The 27,428-nt window shown below is 47.0% G+C and overlaps 1 protein-coding gene across 1 annotated transcript in view; it reads right to left on the reverse strand.

The window, feature by feature from the left end:
• The window catches only part of LOC141052956 (uncharacterized), a 123,038-nt gene that overhangs the window by 20,602 nt on the left and 75,008 nt on the right, over positions 1-27,428 (reverse strand). Inside the window, 6 exon segments of the mRNA XM_073550294.1 lie at positions 11,118-11,208; positions 11,403-11,500; positions 11,584-11,707; positions 11,790-11,969; positions 12,099-12,187; positions 12,190-12,247. Of these exon segments, the coding sequence (XP_073406395.1) occupies positions 11,118-11,208; positions 11,403-11,500; positions 11,584-11,707; positions 11,790-11,969; positions 12,099-12,187; positions 12,190-12,247 (640 nt within the window).

Raw genomic sequence — 27,428 nt, forward strand, 5'->3', positions numbered from 1 at the left:
CCCTCTCATCTGATTTCTCTCTTATACAAGGAATTCCATACAGGAGACTCGGACGGGGCCCCGAGCTACATCCGAGCGTGGGAAGTGGAGATGGGATATAAATTTTCAGCTGAAGACCATGACAAAGATTGTCTCTTTACGCATAAAATGTCTCTGGCTGGGGGCGCACAGGAGAAAAATTTTAAGATACTGACCAGGTGGTACCTGTCCCCCGTCAGACTAAAGTCTATTTTCCCGTCGGTAGACGATACCTGCTGGCGATGTGAAGACAAAGGAGGCACACTATTCCATATTTGGTGGCAGTGCCCTGCTATACGACCCTTCTGGGAAAAGGTGTTTGGGGCTTATCAAAAAATTTCTGGAAAATACGTTCCCCCCTCCCCGCAAATTGCCATCCTATCAATCCTTCCAGGTCCCATATCCACTCAGAAAAGAAGCCTTCTCCGGTTTTGCATTACCGTAGCGCGCATGGTAATCCCACGCCACTGGCGCATGACGACACCACCGACTATGGCAGAATGGGTGGCAGAATTTGCAGACATCTTCCGTATGGAGAAACTGTTGGCCGAAATGGAGGGAGATAACACTCGTTTGGTCCGAGTGTGGCAGCCTTGGATATTATTCAAAGAAACTCCCGGACTACCTTGATTGGTCGAGGGAGCTCCTTAGAGGTCGGCTCGGAGGTCCGAGACCCGCTCCCCCCCCGCCCTCTTTCTTTTCCTTCTCCCCACCATACTCCCTGTGAGTTTCTTCTTCCCCTTTCTAACTTCTTTTCTTCACTGTTCATTGAAGTACACCTCCTCTGGTTACATGTAAGATATGGTTAAATATGCCTGCAATTATTATTTTCTTATATTAATTTACTGATGATGCTGACGTGCCGGTAGACACACGGGGTGGCATGACATCTCTCCAGGCTGTTATAATGTACACGAGTAAACATTGTATAAAGAATGTTCATACAGCTGAGTCTATCAATCCAGTGACAAATACATGTTTGTTCTCTGCTTCACGGTAGTATTGATGAATATGCACCGATCTTCATCCAACTGAGGCGATATGAGCCCTAGAGCCGGAAGATATCTCGTCTTTGCAAGAGACTGACTATATTGTAACCTAACACGGCTTGGTGTACAATGTTTGTTGTCTTGTATGTTATTATGTCTAATTGTTTTCAATAAAACAGATTAAAACAATATTTTTAATGTCCCTAATCTAGTATTATCAATTAATTTAAATTATTTTGTATTCAATTTCATTTTCACATACAAAAAAACCCAACCGGATGCCGATCAGTGATATTTGTCATTGACCAGAGCTCGACGGCTGTAGGATGCACGCACGGATGTGGTGCAAAAATGGGATAAAAAAAAATAAGCAGGAAAAGACGCCAGGAAAAAAAGCGAGCACGGGTACCGATCAGTGAGTTGTGTGACTGATCAGCATTCGGCAGCTCCAAAACACACAAACAAAAAATAACACTGCCAAAAATTGAACAATCGGTGGCAGAAGGGGAAGTGGAGAAGAAATTAGGGAGACAGAGGGGGGGAGGGAAAGAGGGGTATTGCGGTAGTGTTATTGGGGTGGTGTGACAACACCGCATTAATTCTTAATTATGCCACATGTATTGTTCAGAAGGCACATGAACAAGAGTTATTGTTCATATGAGCCTGAAAAATGACTCTTGCTGTAGGCTGAATTGATTTTGTTTAATTCTTGCTGACTCCCTATTTCATCACTCCCTGCAGCTGTTTGTTCTGAAATCCTTCAGGGACAAAGGTGAAGGTTAATTCAACAATCAATGTTTGTTAATTTGATGAATGTCTGCTGACTACCTATTGTATCAGTCCCTGTAGCTTGTAGTTCTGCAAACACTGAAGGACAAAATATGCAGATTAAGTGAACACTCGAACAATGAGGGATTATCTCCTCCTACCTCCCCCCAAACCTGTGGATAATGCCCTGAAAGACAACTGTGGGTATAAAAGGAACCTCTCTCCTTCTACAGTGAGACTCTAGAAGACAGCAGCCAAGGCACCATGGCTCCAGCCAGAGGAATACAGATTTGATTCACTGCCCATCACTGAACCTATGGAGACATTTGGAAAACCCAGGTTGGCACAATCAAGTCACCTGGTCACATACCTCAATGGACTGTCAGATTTCTTAAGCTTGCCGCTAACTCATCTCTGCCCTGAAAGCCCCAAACTCGCAGATGTTCTATTTCCCGGCGAGCCAGCGGAAGGGTGAACTCTGTCATTTGCACCATCTTATGTACCTGCTGGGACTGTAGTATAAGTTATTGACTGTTGGTGATCCAATAAAGTATCACACCATGTGTTAGCCTCACCCTTTCTAAGTAGTATTCTGCCCACAGGAAAGAATAATGGATGCTCAGTGGGATGAGCCCTGATCCATGTTGTCTTTCTAAAGACAGCCATAGTCAGGTGATGAGAGCACCCACTGACCCTCGTGTCTCCACAATTGGATTAGGAAAGAGCTGGGGACAGGAACAGAATCACGGGGCAGTAGGAGGAAAACAGGAGACGTGGAACCTGGGCCTCTGAACTGCCCCTCAGGCTAAGGGGGTGCCCTGACTCTCCTTAACTTGGGGGTACACTTGATGGTAGTGAGGCCCAAGTCCCCGACCTGTCCCTATCTCCTGTTTAGCCCTGAGATAAATCCCCTCCCCAGGAGGTGAGACAGGGAAAAGATGTACTGCACCAATAACACAAAGGAAAGATACAACAGACACCACGGGAGTTAAAGCAACTGAACAACAAAACTTATCTTCCTCTGCCGTCATGCACCGGACAGCAGAGTTAGGCACCAGAAAGGGAAACAGCTGGAGCTCCACTGCTCCTGACTCCAGCTCGGTTGAGGAATAATATCACCAACTGCTGGTGCACCTGGTGAGCTTATATAGGAAGGAGGGAGTGGTCAGTACCTGCTGACCAACAAAACTTGCAATTATACCAGCGGCTACCGGGGAGAAAAGCTCTCCAGCAGGCTCACTACACTTGTAGTAACACCAGCGACCACCGGGGGCAAAACTAATACTAACCCCAGAAGGCCTGAAAGGGAAAAGGTTTATATAAGTGAATCCAGACTGACACAGATCCAAAAATGGATTATGACAAACAGGTCAGGAAAGGATCAAGATCTTCTTCTTTCGGGAACAGCAGCAGCAGCAGTGATGGTAAAGGCAAAGATAGTCTGTGAAACCACAAGCCCTAGAAGATCCGGCATCAGAACAACACAGTAATCGCTCTGCAACATCTCTAAGCTGAAATGAGCAAGTCCAGGGTGGTCACTGTAAGGTCAAGCCGGGTCTCTGCACATTGACTGGTGCGATCGACGTCATCGTCCAATTGCACCAATCAGTGTTGATGCTGCTGATGCTACCGTTACTAAGCTCCAGCCCATGATTGGTGCTGATGTAGCACCGATTACAGCTGGACCTCAGTGTTTAAGTCAATTTAATTTCAGTGCTGTGATTGGCTGTTCAATTCTAAACAGTGGATCGTAGGTACGGGAGGGTGGCGCCCCCCTCCCCACTTGTGGCTACGAGATCCGTGCCCTGCTGTCAGAAACCATAATGTGATCACTGTGTGTTTAGTCAGGTGGACACATGAATGAAATGACATATATACTGCATTGGTCAGGAAGTTCTTCCATTCCATACTTCAACTGTTGTGAAGGAATCTAAAATTATCAGATACATAAAGTACAATGTGTTACAGAAAAAAATATTTCAGAATCATTGAAATCAGAACCACCATCCAAAGTTATCACCACATAAAGTAACATGTCAAATTTGAAAAATGGGGCCTGGTTAGGAACACAAAACTGGTTGCGGTCAGTGGTTAAAGCAGAGTATTTTGGGCACTAATTACTGCAGTCAGAAAAAATAGGTATTAGACCTACCGGTAATGATGTTTCCAGAAGTCCATCCTGACAGCACCATGGAGGACGTCCTCCTCCTCCTTACAGGGACAGTAAAAGCACACGAGAGGTTAAAAGGTTCCGTCCCACCCCATTTCCCTCAGTGATTTAACAAGTACCACAGCGTGGATAATGCACGTAAAATTTTAATGATACGATCATATTACAATATATGACATAACATAACCTAACATAAACAGGGAGGGAACTACCCGTGCTGTCAGGATGGACTCCTGGAAACATCATTACCGGTAGGTCTAATACCTATTTTCCAGGACGTCCCCCTGACAGCACCATGGAGAGTACCAAAGCACCTCCCTAGGGTGGGACTACCTTTCTCACAAATGCGGTCTGCTGACTAGCCAGCACATCAAGCTTGTAGTGCTTGCAGAAAGTATTAAGTCTGGCCCAGGTTGTTGCTGTACAGACTTAATCAACCGAGGCTCCCGCCCACGAGGCCGATACTGCCCTTGTAGAGTGGGCCCTTAATCTATCTGGCGGGTTTGCGCCTTCAGCCTGGTAGGCGTCTGAGATTACTGAGGTAATCCATCTGACGATGGTTGCCTTAGAGGCTTTTTTCCCCCTATTTTTACCCCCCAAATAGGACGAATAGATTTCGGTCAATACGCCAACTGTTGGTGGCCTCTAAATAGTCGATAACCGCGCGTCTCACGTCTAGTGAATGAAGACGCTGCTCCTTCTCATTACGGGGATTGTCACAGAAGGATGGTAACACTACCTCCTGGTTTATATTTTGACAAGAGGCTACTTTTGGGATAAAAGCCGGATCTAATCTCAAGATTATACGGTCTTCTCTGATCTGGAGATATGGGTCTCTAGTGGACAGGGCCTGGATTTCCCCTATTCTCTTGGCCGTGGTAATGGCTACAAGGAAGGCCGTTCTGCGAGTGAGAGTCGAGATGGTCATTTCCTCACTGGGGACGTAAGGATCCCTACATAGGAATCTGAGTACCAGGCCAAGGTCCCAAGGCGGGGTGAGCTGCCTAATCGTGGGGCGAAGACGCTGCGTGGCCTTTACGAATCTTACTACTCAGGGATGAGAAGCTAACAGGTAATCAAAATGGGAGCTTAAGGCTGAAATCTGGACTTTTAAAGTGCTGGGCTTAAGACCTTTATTAAACCCTGACTGTAAGAAGTTTAAGATACTAGGGAGGTCAGGGGTACCCGCCACGAGGTCGGACCTGCCACCGTCCAGACAGAATCTCTTCCAAATCTTCCGGTATATTGCGGACGTAACCGGCTTCCTGCTGGCCTGTAGGGTAGATATGACCTGATCTGATAAGCCCTTTGCCTTCAGGATGTTCCTTTCAGGATCCAAACCGAGAGGTGAAGCCTTGCTGGATTCAGGTGGTTGATCGGGCCCTGGTGGATGAGATCTTTCTTCAGAGGTAGTTCGACCGGACTTCCCACTGCCATAGCTCCTAGTAGGGGAAACCAGCTTCTCTTTGGCCAGTATGGAATCACCATTATCACCTTTGCGCGGTCCTCGCGGATCTTCCTTAGTACAGCCGGTATAAGCGCTAGAGGTGGGAACGCATAAGAGAGGGGTTCTTCCCAGGTCTGGCTCAGGGCGTCTACGCCCTCTGGGTGGTCTGCCGGGTTCAGGGAATAAAATCTGGAGACCTTTGAGTTTCTTCAATTTGCGAACAGGTCTATACTGGGGGTCCCCCAACGCTGACACAGTTGATGAAAAATCTCTTCGTCCAGTTCCCACTCTGTCGAGTCGATCTGTTGTCTGCTTAGGTAGTCTGCTACCACATTCTGGGACCCCTCTAGGTGGACTGCTGCTACCGAGAGGACTGTTCTTTCTGCCCAAGAGAATATTCTTCCTGCTAGAGCCTGGAGCGGTTGGTGCCTGGGCCCTCCTTGGTGCTTCAGGAATGACACTGCTGTTATGTTGTCAGATAATACTCGGACGTGTTGATTCTTCAGGATCGGTCGGTTCCGCCGCAGAGCTTCCCAGACCACGTAGAGCTCCCTGTAGTTGGAGGATTTGTTTCCGATTTCTGCCAGCCATCTCCCCTGGAAGATCTTCCCTTTTACGTGGGCTCCCCATCCCCACGTACTGGCGTCTGTGGTGAGTACCACGAATGGAGAGGTTGTCCATAATACGCCCACCCGGAGATTTCCGGCCTGTGTCCACCACCGTAGTGATTCCTTCACTAGTCCTCACAGCCTTATGGGTCTGTCGAGTGAAGACCGACTTCTGTCCCATACTGCGAGGACCTGCTTTTGTAACGGTCTCGAGTGGAACTGGGCTCATCTGACGCACGGAATGCAAGCCGTCATTAAACCCAGAACCTCCATTGCCCCTCTTATGGAGGAGAGATGCTTTAAGAGATGCGTGGCTCTGTCCTGAATAGTCTTCTGCTTGCGTCCTGGTAGCAGGGATATCCTGTCTTGTGAGTCTAAGAAAACCCCAAGGAAGACCTTCCTGCACTCTGGTCTGAGGTCTGACTTTTGCCAGCTGATCACCCAGCCGAGGAACTCCATTAGAGTAGGTGCTCGGTCCCTGTCTCGGATGAGCGCTTCTTTGGATCCTGCCACCATGAGGAAGTCGTCTAAGTACGGTATGATGACGATACCTTGACTTCTCAGGAAGGCCACTAGCTCCGCTACCAGCTTTGTGAAGATTCGGGGGAACCGAAGCCAGCCCGAATGGAAGGCATTGGAACTGGAAGTGGCAGGTCCGGGTTGGTAATCAGACTGCAAATCTTAATATATTTTGGGACGAGGGATGGATAGGTACCTGATAGTACGCACTCTTCAGGTCGAGGGTGCACATAACAGCGTCTCTGTCTATTAGCTGTATTGCGGACAGAATGGATTCCATCCGGAACCTCTTGTTCCTGACCCAGGCATTCAGAGGCTTTAAATTTATAATAGTCCGGGCTTAGCCGGATGGCTTTGCAATGGAGAACAGGGAGGAGTAGTGTCCCCTTCCCCTTTCTGATAGAGGAACCGGTACTATAACCTCTGACCTGATCATGTCTTGTATATCTGCCCACACTGCAGAGTCCGCCGGGACTACAGTGGGAGCAATATATCTGTCGGGGGGAGGTGAGTAGAGCTCTATACTGTAGCCCTCCGTGATGGTTCTGAGGACCCACCAATTGTGGGTGACTCGGGACCAAGGCAAAGTCTTCCCTCAATACCTATGGCGTCATTGCCTCCTAGACCTGGAGGTTGACGAAAAAAGGGAGCTTTTGCTTCTCCCACCCTGGCCATTGGGGTTTCTGTATGAGCCTCTATTGGACCTGACCTGGGCCCGAGAGTCGGTCTGTCTCCTATAGAAGGGGCCTTTTCGAAAAGGCTGGGGTCGCTTTGGTTTTTCTTCCGGGAAACCTTTATTTTTGTCGGACACTAGTTCTAAGATATTATCCAGGGCTGGTCCGAATACTCTTAAGCCTGAGAAGGGAATGGAGCAGAGCTTCGCTTTAGAAGCATTATCTCCTGACCAAGATTTAAGCCAGACTGCTCTCCGGGCCGCATTAGAAAGGGAGCTGTTTCTGGCTGCAAATCTACAGATTCGGCCAACGTATCTGATAGGAACGCCGTGGCCGACTACATGAGGGGGAGGGAAGCTAGAATCTCGGACCTAGGAGTCTTATTGGTAAGGTGTTCCTCCAACTGCCCCATCCACAAAAACATAGATCTGGCCACCGAGGTGGCTGCTATGTTAGCCCTGATAAGGGCCGCCGACGTCTCCCAAGTTCTTTTTAACAGAACGTCCGCCTTTCTGTCCATCGGGTCCCGGAGACTTGATGAATCCTCGAACGGGATGGCGGTCTTTTTGGTGACCTTGGCTACAGGAACATTGATCTTCGGGACTTCCTCCCATGATCGTGTTTCCTCGGGATCGAAAGGCAGTCGACCTTTAAAGTCACGGGATAGTACAAGTCGGCGTTCCGCCTCCTTCCACTCCTCTTGGACCATTGGCTTGATGTATTCACTTACAGGGAACACTATCTGCGTTCGAGACACGAGTTCTCCAAACATCAGGTCCTGTCTAGATTGCGGCTTAGGAACTTCCTCGATCTGCATGGTGTTCCTCACCGCCTGGACCAATTCGTCCGTGTCCTCTAGACTGAACAGGTATTTCCTGCCTTGAGCCTGCTTATCCGCGGGGATCTCTCCTTCCTCCTCTGGATCCGAGTCCCGGAAGTCTGACCCCTCATCGGAGCTTGGATCGGATAGCTCTGCTTCCCACCTTGGACGCTTTCGGCTTGGCCCTGGACTGGGGGACTGCCGCTGTGCAAAGCTGACTCTGGAGGCCTGAACTTCCTCCCGTATCAGAGATCTCATCTCGGATAGTAGGGGCGACTGCTCCTCTCCTATCACCCGTGACGTGCAGGGCCCACAGAGGGTTTTGGTATGGGTGTCTGGCAGCTTTACCCTGCATACTGGGCATCTGACTGACTTAGATGTGGCCTTGGCCGGGTCTTTAGCCACTGTCGGGGGGGGGGGCTGCTGGGGTTGCCTTATCCTATGATAACGGATAGGGTAGTCAGGCCCTTGTCCTGGGCTGCGGAGGATGGTATGGGGAGGGTGAATTGCGCGAGACGCACTTACCCCTCCATTCGCCGGTTCGGTATCCATCCTGATGTCCGCGCTTCCAGAGAGACGCCGGGCTCCTGGAGCGCGCGCCGACATTCAAACCCGGCGCGTGACGTCACCGGAAATGACGCGCATCCTTCCGCGGTAGGCCGGGAATCGCTCCAGCCACTTCCGCCTACCCGGACGCTAGCCCCGCCTCTTCCTGATGCTGGCACCTGCCCGACCAGCTGCCTGCGGGGGATCGGCCTTCGCCACCATGGCGGTCACGACTGGAGCCGCTCCTGGCCTTTGGGGCAGAGGGACTCCCCCACAGGAGAGTTTCGGCCCTGGGCGTCTTCACAGGGGGAAGGATTGGACTGGCCGCCCGATCCCCCTGTGCCCGGTAAGCACTGCTGCGCTTCCTCTCACGTGTCCCTCCATGCAGGGACAGGAAAAACACTGAGGGAAATGGGGTGGGACGGAACCTTTTAACCTCTCGTGTGCTTTTCCTGTCCCTGTAAGGAGGAGGACGTCCTCCATGGTGCTGTCAGGGGGACGTCCTGGAAAATGATTACAGACAATAACAGATCTACTGAAATGATAAAACTCAAAAGTTTTCATCAGTAAAAAAAAGAGTAACTAGTGGGGAAATCTCTCAGAAGTAATTAGAGTATGCGGCTCGGTGGCTCTTGCCAATCTAAACTATCTTAGGGCCAATATTTTCTGTCAGATGAGTTTTTAAAGAAATATAAGACATTTAAAGAGAACTTTGAATACCAGTGCAGAGCTGAGGTGTCTTAAATTTAGATCTCAGGCACTTGGCAGAGGCAATCATTACACTCCCCTTTCTCTTAGAGAACAATCTCGATATTTTTCTTCAAGTGATTTTCTAACTTGTCAGCACATTCTATGTATGCTGTCATTTGGCTTTGTAGTTTACAGATCTGGGAAGGTAAGAGTGAGTATCTTCTGATTCCAGGGGGTAGGAGGATCCTCCAGGTTGTAAACTCTATATAAGAAGGGTAATTTGACCAGTGTCGGGTGAAGAAGAATGTGGTGGTTTAGTGATAAAATGGTGATCACATGATTACAATGTGGCCGGACTACAACACTAAGGCTAAGTTCACACGTAGCGGAATTCCCGCAGAAGATACCGCGAGAATTCCGGAATTCCATTCCGTGGGAAAATCGCATTTTAAATTCCCGCAATTTCCCGCGGAAAAACTAGCGATTTGCAAGAGTAATTAGCTTGCAGAATGCTAGCGTTTTCCAAGTGATCTGGAGCATCGCTTGGAGAACTGATTGACAGGTTGCTCACACTCATCAAACATAGTGTTTGACAAGTGTGACCAACTTTTTACTATTGAGGCTAGGCTGCCTATGCAGCATCAGTAGTAAAAGATAGGATGTAAAAAATAATAAAAAAAATAAAAAATATTGTTATTCTCACCTTCCGGCGTCCCGCGCAGCCTTCCCGCCTCTCTCCACGCTCCCGGCATCTTCCAGTCCCAGTAATCCTTTGCGAGAATGACCACGAGACGTCGCGATCCCGCGACGTCATCGCGAATGACCGCGAGACGTCGTGCTCCCGCGAGACCGCGACGTCATCGTGGTCATTCTCGCAAAGGATTACTGGGATCGGAAGATGCCGGGAGAGAGGCGGGAAGGCTGCGCGGGACGCCGGAAGGTGAGAATAACAATATTTTTTATTTTAATTCTATTTTTTACAGGGATATGGTACCCACAGCCCGGAGGACAGTCTCCTCTCCTCCGGACCGTGGGTACCATCCGCAAATGTTCTGCTTAATTTTCGCATGGTGGGCACAGAGGAAAGTAAGCAGAACAATGCATTCCTATGTGGGCGGAATCGATGCGATTCCGCAAAATGAATGAGCATGCTGCGTATTTTACCGCGATGCAATTCCGCCGCGGGAAAATCCGCAGCATTAGCACAGCATTGCAGAATCCCATAGGATTGCATGGGACGCTGTTTTTTTCGCGGCAAAATCGCGCGTTTAAATTCGCCGCTAAAATGCCAAAAAAACCGCTACGTGTGAACCCAGCCTAATAAAGGAGAAAATCCGGTGTCAGAGTTCTGTTGTCTCTTTGCGGATTGACCCCTAGTGGCTGCTATTATTCACTTTCATAATTGTGCTGCATATCCATTCATGATCACTAGAGGCTTGTATTGTTTGAGTATTATTTCTAGCCTTTAGTTTAGTTCCTTGCGCAGCTCCTGAGAATTGTGTTCGTCCATGTTCATGCGTAAGATACTGACCAAATACTGCACATCAGTACCAAAAACCAGAAGTAGAAAAACCAGAGGAAAAAGTAGAATATAAACAAGTGTACCACTTCTGCATTTTTAGGCTTGCAAATACAGATGTAAAATACTAAAACACATACCTAATGTGGCCTTACCCAGACTGTTCCTACTCCTCCCCTCTCTTGTTGCTACGATTCCTAGACCTGATTTCAATAACTGGAACTACCGCTTGCTGTTCCCCGTTTGTGCTCATTTGGCCATTGGATTGCAGCTGTGCTTCACCATTATCATAACAGGCAGTGACAGGGAAGAATCTGTGACTTCTCTGCATTTAGTGGCTACTACTCACCTGGGTAGTCATATGTAGGAATCTCCTCTTTACACCACTCATCACCCCTCAGATATGTATCTGTAGTATTAATATGGGTCAGATCTTCACCCTGAAACAAATATTGTAAAAGCCACAAATTGGGAAGTCACATCTATGATCAGCTCTAATCCTGCCATCTCCACCTTTCACATTACACAAGTATAAAACATATAATACTGGTGGATAAAACAACACTGAGCACAAGACCTTCACAGCCGTCTACACATCATAGGGGAGATCTCATGACACCTTCTCTCCATCTACCTGATGATCCTGAGGAACATCGGGTTCTTCTTGTTTACAATCCTGTGGGAGAAGAGGACGGGGACATCTCTCTGGTGTTGTCCTCTTACTGGATAGATCTGGAGGAAACACATACAGGGACTGAATTAATTCTTTACATACAGATAATTATAGGCCGTGTGTATTTAGTCCTGTCTATTACCTGGTGATGTGAGGGGCTGGGGAACCTCCATCATGACGTCCTTGTACAGATCTTTGTGTCCTTCTAAATACTCCCACTCCTCCATGGAGAAATAGACGGCGATATCCTGACACCTTATAGGAACCTGACACATACAAGGATCTCATCATCCCCCGATCCCATCATAGCATTACTGTATAATGTCCCAGCATTCCCAGCAGTGTCACCTCTCCAGTCAGCAGCTCAAACATCTTGTAGGTGAGTTCTAGAATCTTCTGGTCATTGATATCCTCATTTATCAGGGGATGAGTTGGAGTCCCCGTGATTGGACTCAGGGGTCTTCCCCATTCCTCAGACACAGGGTCCTGACAGCGCTCACTAGAGGTCTTCTTCACTACTGTGTAATCCTGGTTATGGAGAGACACATTAATAAATCTCACTACAGACATTTCCAGAGTCCTCACCTCTCCAGTTCTGTCCATCTGTTATTCCCATAGATAAGAATGATGTAATGTGACGTCATCAGAATCTCTCACCTCTCCAGTAAGCCGGAAGATGATCTCTAGGGTGAGGTGTAATAGCCTCTCTGCCATCTTGTCTCTGTCCATATCTATTCTTGTATGGTCACACAGGAAATTCTCTTATACAGAAGATCTTCACTGAGAGGATCTGATATTGTAGAGACCTGAATGAGAAGATGAGTCGATGTAACATCATAAAGAATCCATGTAATAATACAATTGCTGTATATAATTAGGGAAACATATGAGGAGATTTATTATTTTACACTTCAGTTTTTTTATTTACATCTATTAATAAATCCTATATATTTTAAACCACACACACAGCAAGCAGTTTCTTCCTCAGAGTCGGCTGTAATCTTTTATCATGTTAGAGCTCATATCTAATACACATACAAAAGTTTGAGACACTTAAGAAAGGTACTACTAAGAACATCGCGGACAGGAGAGATTTGATGCCAAAATCTACATTGTAGAGTTTTATCTTTTTTTTATTCTGGATATGTTTTTCTGGGATTTTCAGCTTAGATTTCCCTAGGGGCCATTTCGTAGTTACGGATGTTACATTCACACAGCTTAAAATGTATAAATAAATTCTAAGAAAATATAAAGCTGAAAAAAGATTTTAAGAGAAGAATAAATATCACAGTTTTAGCAAGATAAAGAGAACATTCTCCATTCTTGATGAGGACAGAGAGAAGACATCTTCTATATATCTGAGGTAACTGAGAGACAACATCCATTATTGTATCTGATGCAGAAAGACAGAGGCAGAGGGCCTACTCCGTTATGTCTGGGGCACAGAGAGGGGGAGTCCTGTGTTCCCCATAGACACCTCCCAATATATCGCCATGACAGCCGGGGCCTAACAATGGGGTCCGAGAACGAGGTCATTAAATTATAAAGAGAAAATAACAAGGTAAAATCCAGCTACATTCACTAAAGATAAAAAGTTCTACTTCTGGGATAATCTGTCCCCAGAATGTCTCCATTATGTCATGGTATAGGACATAGTTAATGTCCTGTTCTCTCAGGGTTAACTTTTGCTGGCCTCCCTTTGGATCTGGGAGGGGTATTTATACTCACTCCAGACTAGGAATCTCTGTCAGCTATACTGTTGTTCTGGCTGTGTGTCTGACCTCCTGGTGTGCGTGTATACTGCGTTGCTTGTTTGCTTCCTGTGTATGACCCGGTCTGTCTCCTCACTCTGTTCACTGTCTCACATTTTGGTACTACTGTCTTCTCCGGTTCCGACATCCTGGCTTGGCTATTGTTACTCCGTTACAGTTTGTCCCTATTGTACCGTCTAATGCCCCTGCTGTTTTTCAGGACTTTATTAATGTTGTTTTCTCTGACCTGATTGGGCATTATGTAGTCATCTACCTGGATGACATCTTGGTATACTCTGAGGACAGTCAGTCTCACTTACAACATCTTCGTACGGTTCTTATGAGACTACGGGAGAACCATTCGTACGCTAAGCTGGAGAAGTGCTCGTTTTTTATGCAAGAACTATCTCTTCTGGGTGTAACTGTATCCGGGGACGGGTTCCGCATCGATCCAGGGAAGGTTCAGGCCATTACAGATTGGGTGCAGCCTCATGATCAGAAGGGGTTGCAGTGATTTCTGGGCTTCGCCAACTATTATAGGAAGTTCATTAAAGGGTTCTCGCAGGTGGTGAAACCCTTGACGGACCTCACTCTTAAAGGGGCAGATGTAAAAAATTGGTCCGTGGCCGCAAAAAATTCCTTCCTTACATTAAAGAAATGCTTTACTTCAGCTCCTGTGTTGGTACAACCCGATTCGTCAAGACCTTTTATCGTGGAGGTCGACGCTTCGGAGGTGGCAGTGTTGTAGAGGTGGCCCCTCTACCCTGACTAACCTCCAACCCTGTGCCTTTTTCTCTAAAAAGTTCTCTTCGGCTGAGAGAAACTATGATGTTGGCAACAGGGAATTGTTAGCGGTTAAATTGGCCTTTGAAGAATGGAGGCATTTTTTGGAGGGGACTGCTCATCCCATTACGGTCATCACTGACCATAAAAACCTGGCCTATATCGAGTCTGCTAAGAGACTGACCCCCAGACAGGCTCGGTGGGCACTTTTTTTTTCTCGATTTCATTTTACCATTACATTCCAACCAGGGTCTAAAAATGAAAAGGCGCATGCCTTATCCCGAAGTTTTGATTCTGTATCCCTTCCAGAACCTCCTTCCTCCATTCTTGAACCGGGAGTGGTTGTAGCTGAAGTCTCCTCTGACTTACAGAGGGAGATTTTGGAAGCACAAGCACAGGCTCCGAGGAACAAACCCCCAGGCAAATTGTTTGTACCAGAATATTTCCGTCTCACACTCCTTCAAGAATTTCATGATTCGGTGTTAAGTGCACACCCTGATATTGCAGCTACCCGAGAGGCAGTGGCCAGGAGTTTAGGGTGGCCCTCTATGGGTAATGATATCAAAATGTTTGTAAATACTTGTGGGGTGTGTGCTCACTCTAAAAGCTCTCAGGTCCGGAATTGGTGCCTTTGCCAATTCCGGATAAACCATGGACACACCTGTCCTTGGACTTTATCACTAATCTTCCCCCTTCCAAGGGCAACTCAGTGGTATGGGTAGGTAGTGGATGATAGATTTTCTAAGCAAGCTCACTTTGTGCCATTACATCGGACTCGGACGCGTCCGCTCTTCGCCAGTCCTTACACTGGTTGCCCATTCATTGTAGGATCCAATTCAAAGTACTTGTTCTCACCCACAAAGCTCTCCACAGTGCAGCACCCCCTTACATCTCTTCCCTCATTTCTGTCTATCGGCCTAGCCGATCGCTGTGCTCTGCAAACGACTTTCGACTAACCTCTGCACTAATCCGTACCTCCCACTCCCGACTCCAAGACTTCTCCCGTGCTGCTCCTATCCTCTGGAATGCTCTACCCCAAGAAATCAGGACTATCCACAATTTGCATAGTTTTAGGCGCTCCCTCAAAACACACTTGTTCAGAGCGGCCTATCACGTTCACTAATCAAAGTCATTCTATGTGTAAGTGTGCGTGTGTAGCCCATTCACTATCTCCATCCATCCTTCACTCCCTCAAGATGGCTGGACCTTCACTGTAAATACACAATTGTAAATACACACCTGTACTTTGTATCTCCCTCATCTCATTGTAGATTGTAAGCTCACACGAGCAGGGTCGTCTTATTTAGTCTTATTTTGCTTTAATTATTGTATTGTTAACGTTGTTACTTATGACTTGTGTTTTGAAACTGTTAAACTGTAAAGCGCTGCGGAATATGTTGGCACTATATAAATAAAGATTATTATTATTATTACATGCGTTACCATCTGCTGAAACCTTGGCCCGCTTGTTTATACAGCACATAGTTTGGTTGCATGGAGTGCCTGTGAATGTGGTGTCGGACAGGTGTGTGCAATTTGTGGCCAGGTTTTGGAGAGCGTTTTGTAAAAAGTTGGGGGTCACGTTGTCATTCTCTTCTGCCCATCACCCGGAATCCAACGGACAGACTGAACGCACCAACCAGTCGTTGGTGCAGATTCTGAGATGCCTGTCCTCCTCCAGACAGGAAGACTGGTGTGAGGTATTACCTATGGCAGAGTTGGCATTCAACTGTCGTATTAATCAGTCTACTGGAAAGTCTCCCTTTCAGGTCAATTATGGTTTTGTTCCGCAATTTGGGGAATTTTCCCGTATGGATTCGGGTTGCCCTGGTGCTGAGGGGATGGTACAACAGTTAAAAACCCTCTGGAGGGAGGTGCAGGGGAACATCTCCAAAGCCAAGAAGAAGTTCAAACATTTTGCGGACAGGAGGAGGGGGGTGGTTCCTGCATTGACAGTGGGGGAAAAAGTCTGGTTGTCCACCCGTAACATCAAACTTAAGATACCCTCTATGAAGTTGGGCTCCAAATTTATTGGCCCATACAAGACTGTAGAGGTGATAAACCCGGTGGCCTACAGATTATAGTTGCCCACCTCCTTCAAAATATCTAACGTCTTCCACAGGTCCCTAGTAAAACCTGTGGGGACAGTTAGAGAAGATCCCTCATCTGTGGTTCCACCAGTATTGGTAGAGGGTCAACTGGAGTACGAGGTAGGGCGCATCATTGATTCACGGTGGGTGCGCTGGAGACTTCAGTACCTTATTCATTGGAAGGGATATTCCGTTGAGGATCGGTCATGGGTTCCGGCCAGTTCGGTGCACGCTGATTGACTGGTGTGGGCTTTTCATGCCAGATACCCTGAGAAGCCTGGGGGTCCAGTGGCCCCCCCGTTAAGGGGAGGGTACTGTCATGGTATAGGACATAATTAATGTCCTCTTCTCTCAGGGTTAACTTTTGCTGGCCTCCCTTTGGATCTGGGAGGGGTATTTAAACTCACTCCAAACTAGGATTCTCTGTCAGCTATACTGTTGTTCTGGCTGTGTGTTTGACACCCCTGGTGTTCGTGTACACTGCATTGCTTGTTTGCTTCCCGTGTATGACCCGGTCTGTCCCCTCACTCAGTTCTCTGTCTCACATTTTGGTACTATTGTCTTCTCCGGTTCTGACCTCCTGGCTTGGCTATTGTTACTCCGTTACAGTTTGTCCCTATTGTACCGTCTATTACCCTTTCTGGTTTTCGGATCTCTTGCTACGTCCTGACTATCCATTCTGCTTAACCCTTTGGTACTGTCGTGCTATCTCGTGCTTTGACCTCGGCTTGATCTGGTTTACGTCTCTGTCTATGCCCCTTGGTAACTTGTCACGTAGTTACCCTTTTTGGAGTTTTCCTTCAGCTCCTAGCTCTGTGGAGCTTCAGCCACTCCCCCAGCAGTCACGTGCTTCAGTTCCTGTTGGTCTAGCATGCATCTTCACCGCTGCTGCACTGCTCCACAAGTATCTTTGAGCACAGTTTTTGTACTCAGGACACGCGCACTGGCTCAGTGAGCAAGTGCAGTGCGGCGTTCCTGACACATTACATGTACAGCTCATACCGCAGATAACAGCCCCTCATACATCTATAGCACCGGCCCGGGGCCACATCTCCAGACCTGAGAACCAGATCCAGGAGGTCGGAGCTGTACACCCGGAGCACCCTGGCAATTGCCGGGGGACTGGGCAGGCGAGTACAGGTACTTGCATTACTTACCTTTCCCTGTTCCACCACTGCTGCATCTTCCGCATCCTCTGACTGTGACGTGTCAGATCAGTGGGCGCAATAACGTGACTAGTGTGTGCCCTCTGCCTGAACAGTTACAGTGAATAGAGCAGGAAGATTGCAATGCTGAGTAGTCTGGAGCAGAGAAGCGGCCGCGAGGATAGGTGACTATTTCATTTTTTTTATGCTTGGAGCATTATATAGGACCCATTATATACTGAAGCATCATATATAAATTTTTAAATTTCTTTCTGTTACCTCCACAATTACTCTTACCATGCTGACATATGCTCTAATGGTTTTGCCTCCATTACTCGTAACTCTCCTTCGCTATCAACAGACCCCAGCACCCTCTAACCAAGTAATAATCTCTCCTTTTCTCTTGCCCCCCCACCTGACCTCCTCCGCTGACCTGCTCCTCAACCTCAGATCGCTTCTAATAACACACAAAACACGTCTCCCACTCTCCTCCTCCCACCTGCTCTGCCTCTCTCTGCTTCTCCTCACTGCTGGTGACATATCTCTCAACCCTGGACTCCCACAGCTCATACCTCCCATTATTACCCCCTTCTATCACTCCCAAACCAATATAAACACCCAAAATCTTTCCAACCTCAAATACGTGCCCTTGACGCCCACCACCCTGCTCCTTCTCTCGGGATCATTCTGGAATGCCCGCTCGGTCTGCAATAAACTCCATGTGATTCACTGACCTCTTTACCTCCCTTGGCCTCATTGAAACATGGCTGACACCCTCCGACACTGCCTCCCCTGCTGCGCTATACTATGGTGGCCTCCAATTCACCCACACTCCTCACCCTGGCAACAGACATGGTGGAGGAGTGGGCCTTCTCCTTTCTTCCAACTGCACCTTCAATCCAATCCCACCTCTTCCCTCCCTTGTCCTCCCCTCTTTGAAGTCCACTCTGTCCACATCTACTCTCCCTACAACCTCCAAGTGACTGTCATATACCGACCTCCAGGCCCAGCCACTGCCTTCGTTGACCAATTCTCTGCCTGGCTCCTTCACTTTCTCTCTGCTGACATTCCCACCATCATCATGGGTGACTTCAACATCCCCATTGACACCCACCAGTCAGCAGCCTCAAAACTCCTGTCGCTCACTTCATCCTTTGGACTTACTCAGTGGTCCTCCTCAACCACCCACACAGACGGACATAGATAAGACCTGGTCTTCACTCGTCTCTGCTCCCTATCTAACTTCACAACCTCCCCTCTCCCTCTATCTGACCACAATCTACTTTCTTTCTCATCACTGTCCTCCCCACCTGTCACCCATGTCCAGCAACACGCGCACCCCCGCAGAAACCTTGCACATCTAGACACTCACACACTGCCCTCCATATCTTCACTCCACGACACAGACTCTGCTACTAGTTTCTACAATGCCACTCTTGCATCAGCCATCGACTCGGTCACCCCTGTCATGCATAACAGAGTACGACGAATCAATAGACAACCCTGGCACAATACCACCACTAAAAAGCTTCGGTAAGCAGTCAGAATTGCTGAACGGCGCTGGAAGAAAACGCATTCCCAAGACAACACTTGCATTCAAATCAGCTCTCACCTCTGCTAAATAGGCCTACTTTACATCCCTTGTATCTTCCTTATCCCACAACCCCAAACAGTTGTTCAATACTTTTAACTCCTTCCTCCGCCCACCACTACCCCCTCCAACTTCCCTAATCTCTGCTGAGGATTTCGCCACGCACTTCAAAAACAAGATAGACCAAACACGGCAAGTCTTTATTGTTCGACCACCACAACCCCTTTGTATACCAGACCAATGCCCAAACCCCATAACCTCCTTATTCAACATCACTGAAGGGGAGCTTGCTCATCTTCTCTCCAAATCACACCTCACCACTTGTGCACTCGACCCCATCCCATCTCTTCCTGTCACGTGGACCCGTCCTGTGTGACACGACCCGCAGGCCGGTAACTGTAAACAACAAGACAAGGGGGAGGGACAACAGTTACAACGGTGGGCCCTGCGATAGGGAAAGGGGACGTGGAGACCTCCCGCACTCCCCTGAGTCAGTATCCCTAACGCTCCTAACGTTCCCTATGCCGGTTCCGCACCGGGCGCCGCTCAGGATACCTGTCGCCCTAGCACACCCTACAAATATCCCTTGCTAGGGAGCTGGGTGGCGCAGGCACTGGCCCCACCGCTGTACTAATACACATGAAGGGAAAACACAAACAGGGGAACACCACTTAGCTTTACTCTGTGCACTTGCTCTTGGCAACAGAGTCCACCACCAGAATGCAGCTCTCCTCCAGAAATGCTGCCACCAAGCTCTGTCAGAGCTGCAAGGAAATCCCCTATGACTCCTTCCACACCAGGACTAAGACAGTGCTGCAAGGAACGCTCTCCAGCTCCTTCCTCCACCAAAGACGGTTGAAATGAGTACTATCACCAACACTGATTGCAACACCTGTGACTCTTTTATAGCAGAGCCAGCAATCACACCTGCATTATAAATGTGCACTTAACTAAAGAAACAGAGTGCAATGACGTTCACCACCATCGGGGGAAAACTTAGAACAAACGACACCACAGTGCAATAATCCAAATGGCCACCGGGGGCAAAAACATCAATAAGCACAGCTTGAGAAAAAAAAAGGTTACCTGTGCTTTTATCTGTCCTGATCCCGCATGGATCATGACACCTCCCCAACCTCGCCACCCCTCTTATTCCATCTCTAACCCACCTCTTCAACCTATCACTTACTTCCGGTACCTTCCCTTCTGCTTTCAAACATGCCACAATCACGCATATCCTCAAAAAGCCAACTCTCGACCCAACCGCTACGTCCAGCTATCGCCCAATACCGCTGCTCCCATTCTCTTCCAAACTCCTGGAGCAGCACGTCCAGGCTGAACTTTCCTCCCATCTCTCATCTAACCTGCTCTTTGACAATCTACAATCTGGTTTCCACCCCCATCACTCCACTGAGACAGCCCTGACCAAAATTACTAACGACCTACTTACAGCCAAAGCAAATGGACAATACTCTATACTCCTCCATCTAGACCGGTCCTCTGCCTTTGACACAGTTGACCACTGTCTCCTACTACAGATCCTCTCTTCCTTTGGCATCAAAGACCTCGCCTTATCCTGGATCTCCTCATACCTCTCCAACTGCATATTCAGCATCTCCCACACCCACACTACCTCCTCATCCCACCCTCTCTCTGTTGGAGTCCTCCAAGGCTCTGTTCTAGGACCCCTACTCTTCTCAATCTATACACTTGGCCTGGGGCAACTCATAAAGTCTCATGGATTTCAGTACCACTTTTATGCTGATGATACTCAGATCTACCTCTTTAGCCTAGATGTCACCTCTCTGCTCTCCAAAATCCCGGAGTGTCTATCAGCCATATACTCCTTCTTCTCCTCCCACTTTCTCAAACTGAATGTGGACAAATCTGAACTGATCATCTTTCCCCCATATCACAGATCTTCCTTACCTGACCTATCTATAACAATTGACGACATCACGCTTTCCCCTGTACCGGAGGTCCGCTGCCTCGGAGTAACCCTCGACTCTGCCTTGTCCTTCAAACCACACATCCAAGCTCTCTCCACCTTCTGCCGCCTCCAGCTCAAAAATATTTCCAAAATTCATCCCTTCCTCAACCCTCACTCTACTAAAATGCATGTGCATGCCCTCATCATCCCCCGTCTCGACTACTGCAACATCCTTTCCTGTGGCCTCCCTGCTAACACCCTCACACCTCTCCAGTCCATCCTTAATTCTGCTGCCCGACTAATTCATCTCTCTCCTCGCTACTCCTCCACAAATCTCTTCACTGGCTCCCACTCCCTCAGCGTAACCAATTCAAATTACTAATACTGACCTACAAGGCCATCTATAAGCTGTCTCGCCCATATGTCTCTGAACTAATCTCCCGATACCTTCCCTCACGTAATCTCAAGTCATCCCAAGACATCCTTCTCTCCTCCACACTTATTCGCTCCTCACCCAACCGCCTCCAAGGCTTCTCCCGAATAGCCCCAATCCTCTGGAATTCTTTGCCCCAACACGTCCGGCTATCAACCACATTCGGATCCTTCAGACGGAACCTGAAAACCCACCTCTTCAAGAAAGCCTACAGCCTGCAATGACCCAGCTACCTCCTCACCACTACCGGAGCTACCGCCTCACCAACACTGAAACTGCTGCAACCCCCCCAACCTACTGTCTCCTTCCCGACCATCCTGTAGAATGTAAGCCCGAAAGGGCAGGATCCTCTCCCCTCTGTATCAGTCTGTGATTGTTAGCTTGATTACTGTAAGTGATATCTGTAATTTGTATGTAACCCCCTCTCCTGTACAGCACCATGAAATCAATGGCGCTATATAAATATTAATAATAATAATAATAATAATATAGGGCCCATCATATACTGGGGCATAATATGAGGCCTATTATATATGGAGCAGCATGTGGGGACCATCATATACTGGAGCATCATATGAGGGCCATTAAATATGGAGCAATATATGGGGACTATCATATACTGGAGCATCATATATGGAGAATAATATGGGGGCTATCATATAGAGAGCAACACTTGCGGGCCATCATATAGAGAGAAATATATGGGGACCATCATATATGGAGCAATATATGGGGCTCATTATACAGGGTGCGCCATTTAGAAGAAATGCTAGCACAGGCTTCCAGTATCCGTTGTTTCAAATGCTGCATATGTCGTATCTTCACAGCATAGATAATTGCCTTCACATAACCCCAAAGATAAAAGTCTAAGGGGGTCAGATCGGGAGACCTTGGTGGCCATTCAACTGGCCTACGATGACCAATCCACTTTCCAGGAAACTGTTCATGTAGGAATGCTCGGACCTGACACCCATAATTGATGGTATGGTGTGGTATATGGGGTACAAAGATAGGGGGGCCATTCTTCATCAATGGAAACCTCAATGCCATTGGATATTTGAAGTTGCTACATGATGATGTGTTGCCCTCTTTATGCACTAAAGATGGCACGTTCCCTGAGTTTTTCCAGCAAGATGGTGCACCACCACATTATGGGTGTCAGGTCTGAGCATTCCTACAAAGAAACTGACCTCCTTAGACTAGCATTTCTTCTGCGGTGTTGCCATTAGTGTGTCAAGAGTGGGAGAAGAGGGTTGCATTGACAATCCAACACAATGGACAGCACTTTGAACACATTTTATAAGTGGTCATAAACTTGTAAAAAACTCATGAAAGAATAAAGTTACATTAAAACCAAGCACACCATTGATTTTCTTGTGAAATTCTCAATAAGTATGATGTGTCATATGACCCTTTTCCCATTGGAAAATATAGATTTGAATAAATAAAATAAAGCATGTGTCCACAGAATTTTTGTAAAAAAAAAAAAAACTCATGAAATAGGCCTGGACATAAGTGATGGTAGCCCTGAAAATAATGTGACAAAAGGGACATGTTAAATCAAGGTGTGTCCACTAATTAGCATCACAGGTGTCTACAATCTTGGAATCAGTGAGTGGGACTGTATAGAGGGCTACAGATACTCACTGGGCTGTTTGGTGACATGGTGTGTATCACTCTCAACATGGACTAGAGGAAGCCAAGGAAAGAGGCCTATTTCATGAGTTTTATTTTTTTTTTTTAATTCTGTGGAAGCATGGTTGAAAAGCAATGTCTGACTTTCATTTGTTCCTTTTCATAGATTTTTGATTTATTATTACTTTTGTCAGATTCAAGTCATTTCTGTGACCATTGTGGGTTTTTCTGTCATTAAACGAGGGGTACTAACAACTTTGACCACGTGTGTATGAGGCTCATTATGCTGTATGAGGCCCATCATATACTGTTTGGCGCAATATATGTGGATCATTATATTGTATGGAGCATTATATGGGGCTCATTATTCTGTATGGCGCAATATGTGGTGCCCATAATACTGTATGCAGGACTATACTATCCGGTTTGTGAGCTATTGTAGAATGTACAATTGATATCATTCATGTAATATTGCACTATACCTATATTTCTCTGTCGTATCTGTGCATCATGAATTATGGTATGTGTTAAAGGGGCCCACTGAGACTCTTTCGCCAGGGGCCCACGAAAACATTGCGCCGGCCCTGGTGCTTTGTCCCAGAGTCATCTGTATCTGCATCAGGAATGGGGAGAAGGGAAGATTTATTAGTCGCTAGGTGGGTACCATATTATGGTAGGCAACTTGTACTATAATAACGTGTGTGAGGGGATGGCGGTACTGTGGGAACATTATACTGGGTGTGGGGAGTTGGCGGTACTGTGGAAACATTACCCTGTGTGTGGGGGGATGGCGGTACTGTGGAAACATTATCCTGTGTGTGGGGGGATGGCGGTACTGTGTCAACATTATCCTGTGTGTGGGGGGATGGCGGTACTGTGTCAACATTATACTGTGTTCGAGGATGGCAGTACTATGGAAATATTATGATTACCATATTGTGTGGGGCAACTTGTACTATCATAATGTGTGTGGGAAGATGGGGCGGCACTGGGGGAACATTATACTGTGTGAAGGTGATGGCGGTACTGTGCATAGGCGGATTATAATGAAAGCAATCTGTGCGGGGCCCATTGTCAGATTGCCCTCATTATAATGTTTTGGCACAAATATCCTGGCAGGGAGCTCCCTTTTGCCTCTGCTGTGGCATTCCAGCTCAATGATGTCATCATCTGGTGCCAGCACGATGATGTCATTGCTACATCATATACGTGCTGCCCAGAAGTGGAGCCTCTAGGACCGCGGTATGTCTGTATGTGTTTTCTTTCTTATTAATCTATGTATGGGATGTGAGGGTTCATACCATATATAGGAGGCTATGTGCAGGCTCATATTGTATATAGGAGACAATATGGGGGCTCCTACTGTATATAGGAGGCTATATGCAGATTCCTACTGTATATTGGAGGCTATGTGGGGGCTCATACTGTAAATATGAGGCTATGTACGGGCTCATACTGTATATAAGGCAGCTATGTGCAGGCTCATAATGTATATAGGAGGCTATGTGCAGGCTCTTACTGTATATAGGAGGTTATATGGGGACACATACTGCATATTCGTGGTGGCTCATACTGTATAGGGAGCTACGGGGGCTATATGAGGTATCATACTGTATATAAGGAGCTATGTCTGAGCTCATAATGTATATAGGGAGATAGGTGTGGGCTCATACTGTACATAGGAGACTATATGGGGGCTGATACTGTATATTGGAAGCTATGCGAGTGCTCATACTGTATCTAGGCAGCTCATACTGTATGTAGGGGCAGTCTCTGGACTCATACTGTATATAGGGGCTATGTGAGGGCTCATACTGTATGTAGGGGCTATGTGGGGGCATATAGCCTGGGCCTGTAAGCTGTTATCCTCATTGCAGTATAGCTTATGGTCTCCTTTTCTTAACCTGATTGAAGGAAATCCCTGATGAAACACTGAATGACCAAAATAGGGGGGAAATGCGTGGGAGAAAATGCCATTAACCCCTTTCCTACATTGGACGTACTATTCCGTCCATGTGACCTGGGACCTAAGTCCCAAGGATGGAATAGTACGTCTAATGCGATCAGCGGCGCTCACGGGGGGAGCGCAGCTGATCGCGGCCGGGTGTCAGCTGATTATCACAGCTGACACCCGGCACAATGTGTCAGGGGCGGTCACGGACCACCCCTGACACATTAACCCCTGGCACACCGCGATCAAAAATGATCGCGGTGTACCGGAGGTTAAAGGAAGCATCGGCAGGGAGGGGGCTCCCTCTGTGCTTCCCTGCGACCCCCACAGCAGCGCGATGTGCAGCGCCGCTGTGGGGGTCGCCTTCCCTGCAGGTTCCCGGATCCAATATGGCGACGGGGACCTTCGGGGGCCTGCAGGGAGCTGACTTCCTCACTGCCCGCAGAGCGCAGGCATGTGGAAGCCTGCAGCAGTGCCTGTGACAGATCGCTGATCTGTCACAGCAATCTGTGATGTGACAGATCAGCGATCTGTCACAGGACAGTGATGTCCCCCCTGGGACATTATAATAAAGTAAAAAAAGAAAAGTGTAAAAATAATAAAAAAAAAAAAAAAATCCGTAATAAATTCATTTTTTAAAAACAATAAAAGTACACATATTTGGTATCGCCGCACCTGTAATGACCCACCCTATAAAACTGTCCCATTAGTTAACCCCTTTAGCGAACCCCTTAAAAAATAAAAATAAAAAACGAAGCAAAAAATAATGATTTATTATCATACCGCTGAACAAAAAGTGCAATAACGCACGATCAAAAAGACGCATATAAATATCCATGGTACCGCTGAAAATGTCACCTTGACCCGCAAAAAACAAGCCACAACACAGCGTCATCAGCGAAAAAATAAAAAAGTTATAGCTCGCAGAATAAAGCGATGCAAAATAATTATTTTTTATATAGAAATTGTTTTCATTGCATAAAACCGCCAAAACATAAAAAAATGACATAAATGAGGTATCGCTGTAACCGTACTGACCCGAAGAATAAAACCGCTTTATCAATTTTACCGCACGCGGAACGGTGTAAACGCACCCCCCAAAAGAAATTCATGAAACGCTGGTTTTTGTTCATTCTGCGTCCCAAAAATCAGAATAAAAAGCGATCAAAAAATGTCAGGTGCCCGAAAATGGTACCAATAAAAACATCAACTCGTCCCGCAAAAAGTAAGACTTCACATGACTCGGTGGGTCAAAATATGGAAAAATTATAGCTCTCAAAATGTGGTGATGCAAAAACTATTTTTACAATAAAAAGCGTCTTTTAGCGTATGACAGCTGCCAAAAATAAAAACCCGCCATAAATAGTAAATCAAACCCCCCGTTATCACCCCCTTAGTTAGGAAAAAATAATAAAATTTTTTTTTTTTTTTTATTTCCATTTTCCCATTAGGGCTAGGGTCAGGACTAGGGTTAGCGAAATTTTCAAAATTTTAGCCAAATTTCCATTTTTTTCACAAATAAACGCAAGTTATATGAATGAAATTTTACCACTAACATGAAGTACAATATGTCACCAGAAAACAGTGTCAGAATCACCGGGATCCATGGAAGCGTTCCAGAGTTATTACATCATAAAGGGACAGTGGTCAGAATTGTAAAAATTGGCCCGGGAGTTAACATGCAAACCACCCTTGGTAGTGAAGGGGTTAAGCGAAGTACACAACTGTTTAGGCCACATAGAATCTCTCTCTCTCTATATACATAGATGTCTTGTGGTTTTAAAGGGGTCGCCCACTATTACGACAACCCCTTCTCATTCCCCACACTAGGCCCCCGATAAAATAAAAAACCCTAAAGTCACCTCCAGTGTTGGCACTCACGACTCTGGAGCTCTCGTGCGGCTGTAGGACACGTGATCCTGGCACCCAATCAGGACTGGCCTCACTGTCCCCCTTCTGTCTAACTGAACATGAAGAGAAAGACAGAGATTAGCTGCAGCCCGGAATGCCTCTTCATGATCAGTTTGTCCGAAGGCGAGGACAGTTGCGTCAACGTCGTTTGGGCACCGGGGTTATGTGTCACAACAACCATACGAGAGCACCGAGAGAGCGAGTGCCAACACCGCAGGAACAGCGCGGGCATGGGAGGGGAGCATAAGCTTTACTATTTTATGGGGCATGAGGAGGAGTTGTCCAAGTAGTAGTATTTGCACTGTCACTTAACCTGCCATTTATAATCTGAAGGGTTATTCTTTGCTGTACAAGCACACCATATCCTTCTGGGCTTTGTTAGGATTTTTTTTCTGGTCAGATGGTTGAAATATATTGATGATACATATACACCTCAGCCCCCGAGTATCTATATTACATATATTTATATATGTTCATTACACATTAGCTGATCACCTATTGAGGAGGACTGGTCAGTTAGGGCAATGGTAGGGCAGCATAGGGACAGTCGACGAGGAGCGGGGGTGCCAAACTCCGCTGTCAGGAACGGAAGTGTGAAGGTGTAAAATATCAGTATTTCTATAATAAAAAATATATAGATTAATTCTCACATACAGAGTCTAGTCCAGCTAGCAGAGGCTCTGGCTAGAGTGTGACTGAGCTATTCTGGATTCCTTGGTTCATACAGCTGTACCTCACTTGTCAAAACGTATAGGTCACTTGTCAGA

This window comes from Dendrobates tinctorius, unplaced genomic scaffold (assembly GCF_039654945.1).
Source record: "Dendrobates tinctorius isolate UK_male_01 unplaced genomic scaffold, ASM3965494v1 ptg000164l, whole genome shotgun sequence".
NCBI lineage: Eukaryota > Metazoa > Chordata > Amphibia > Anura > Dendrobatidae > Dendrobates > Dendrobates tinctorius.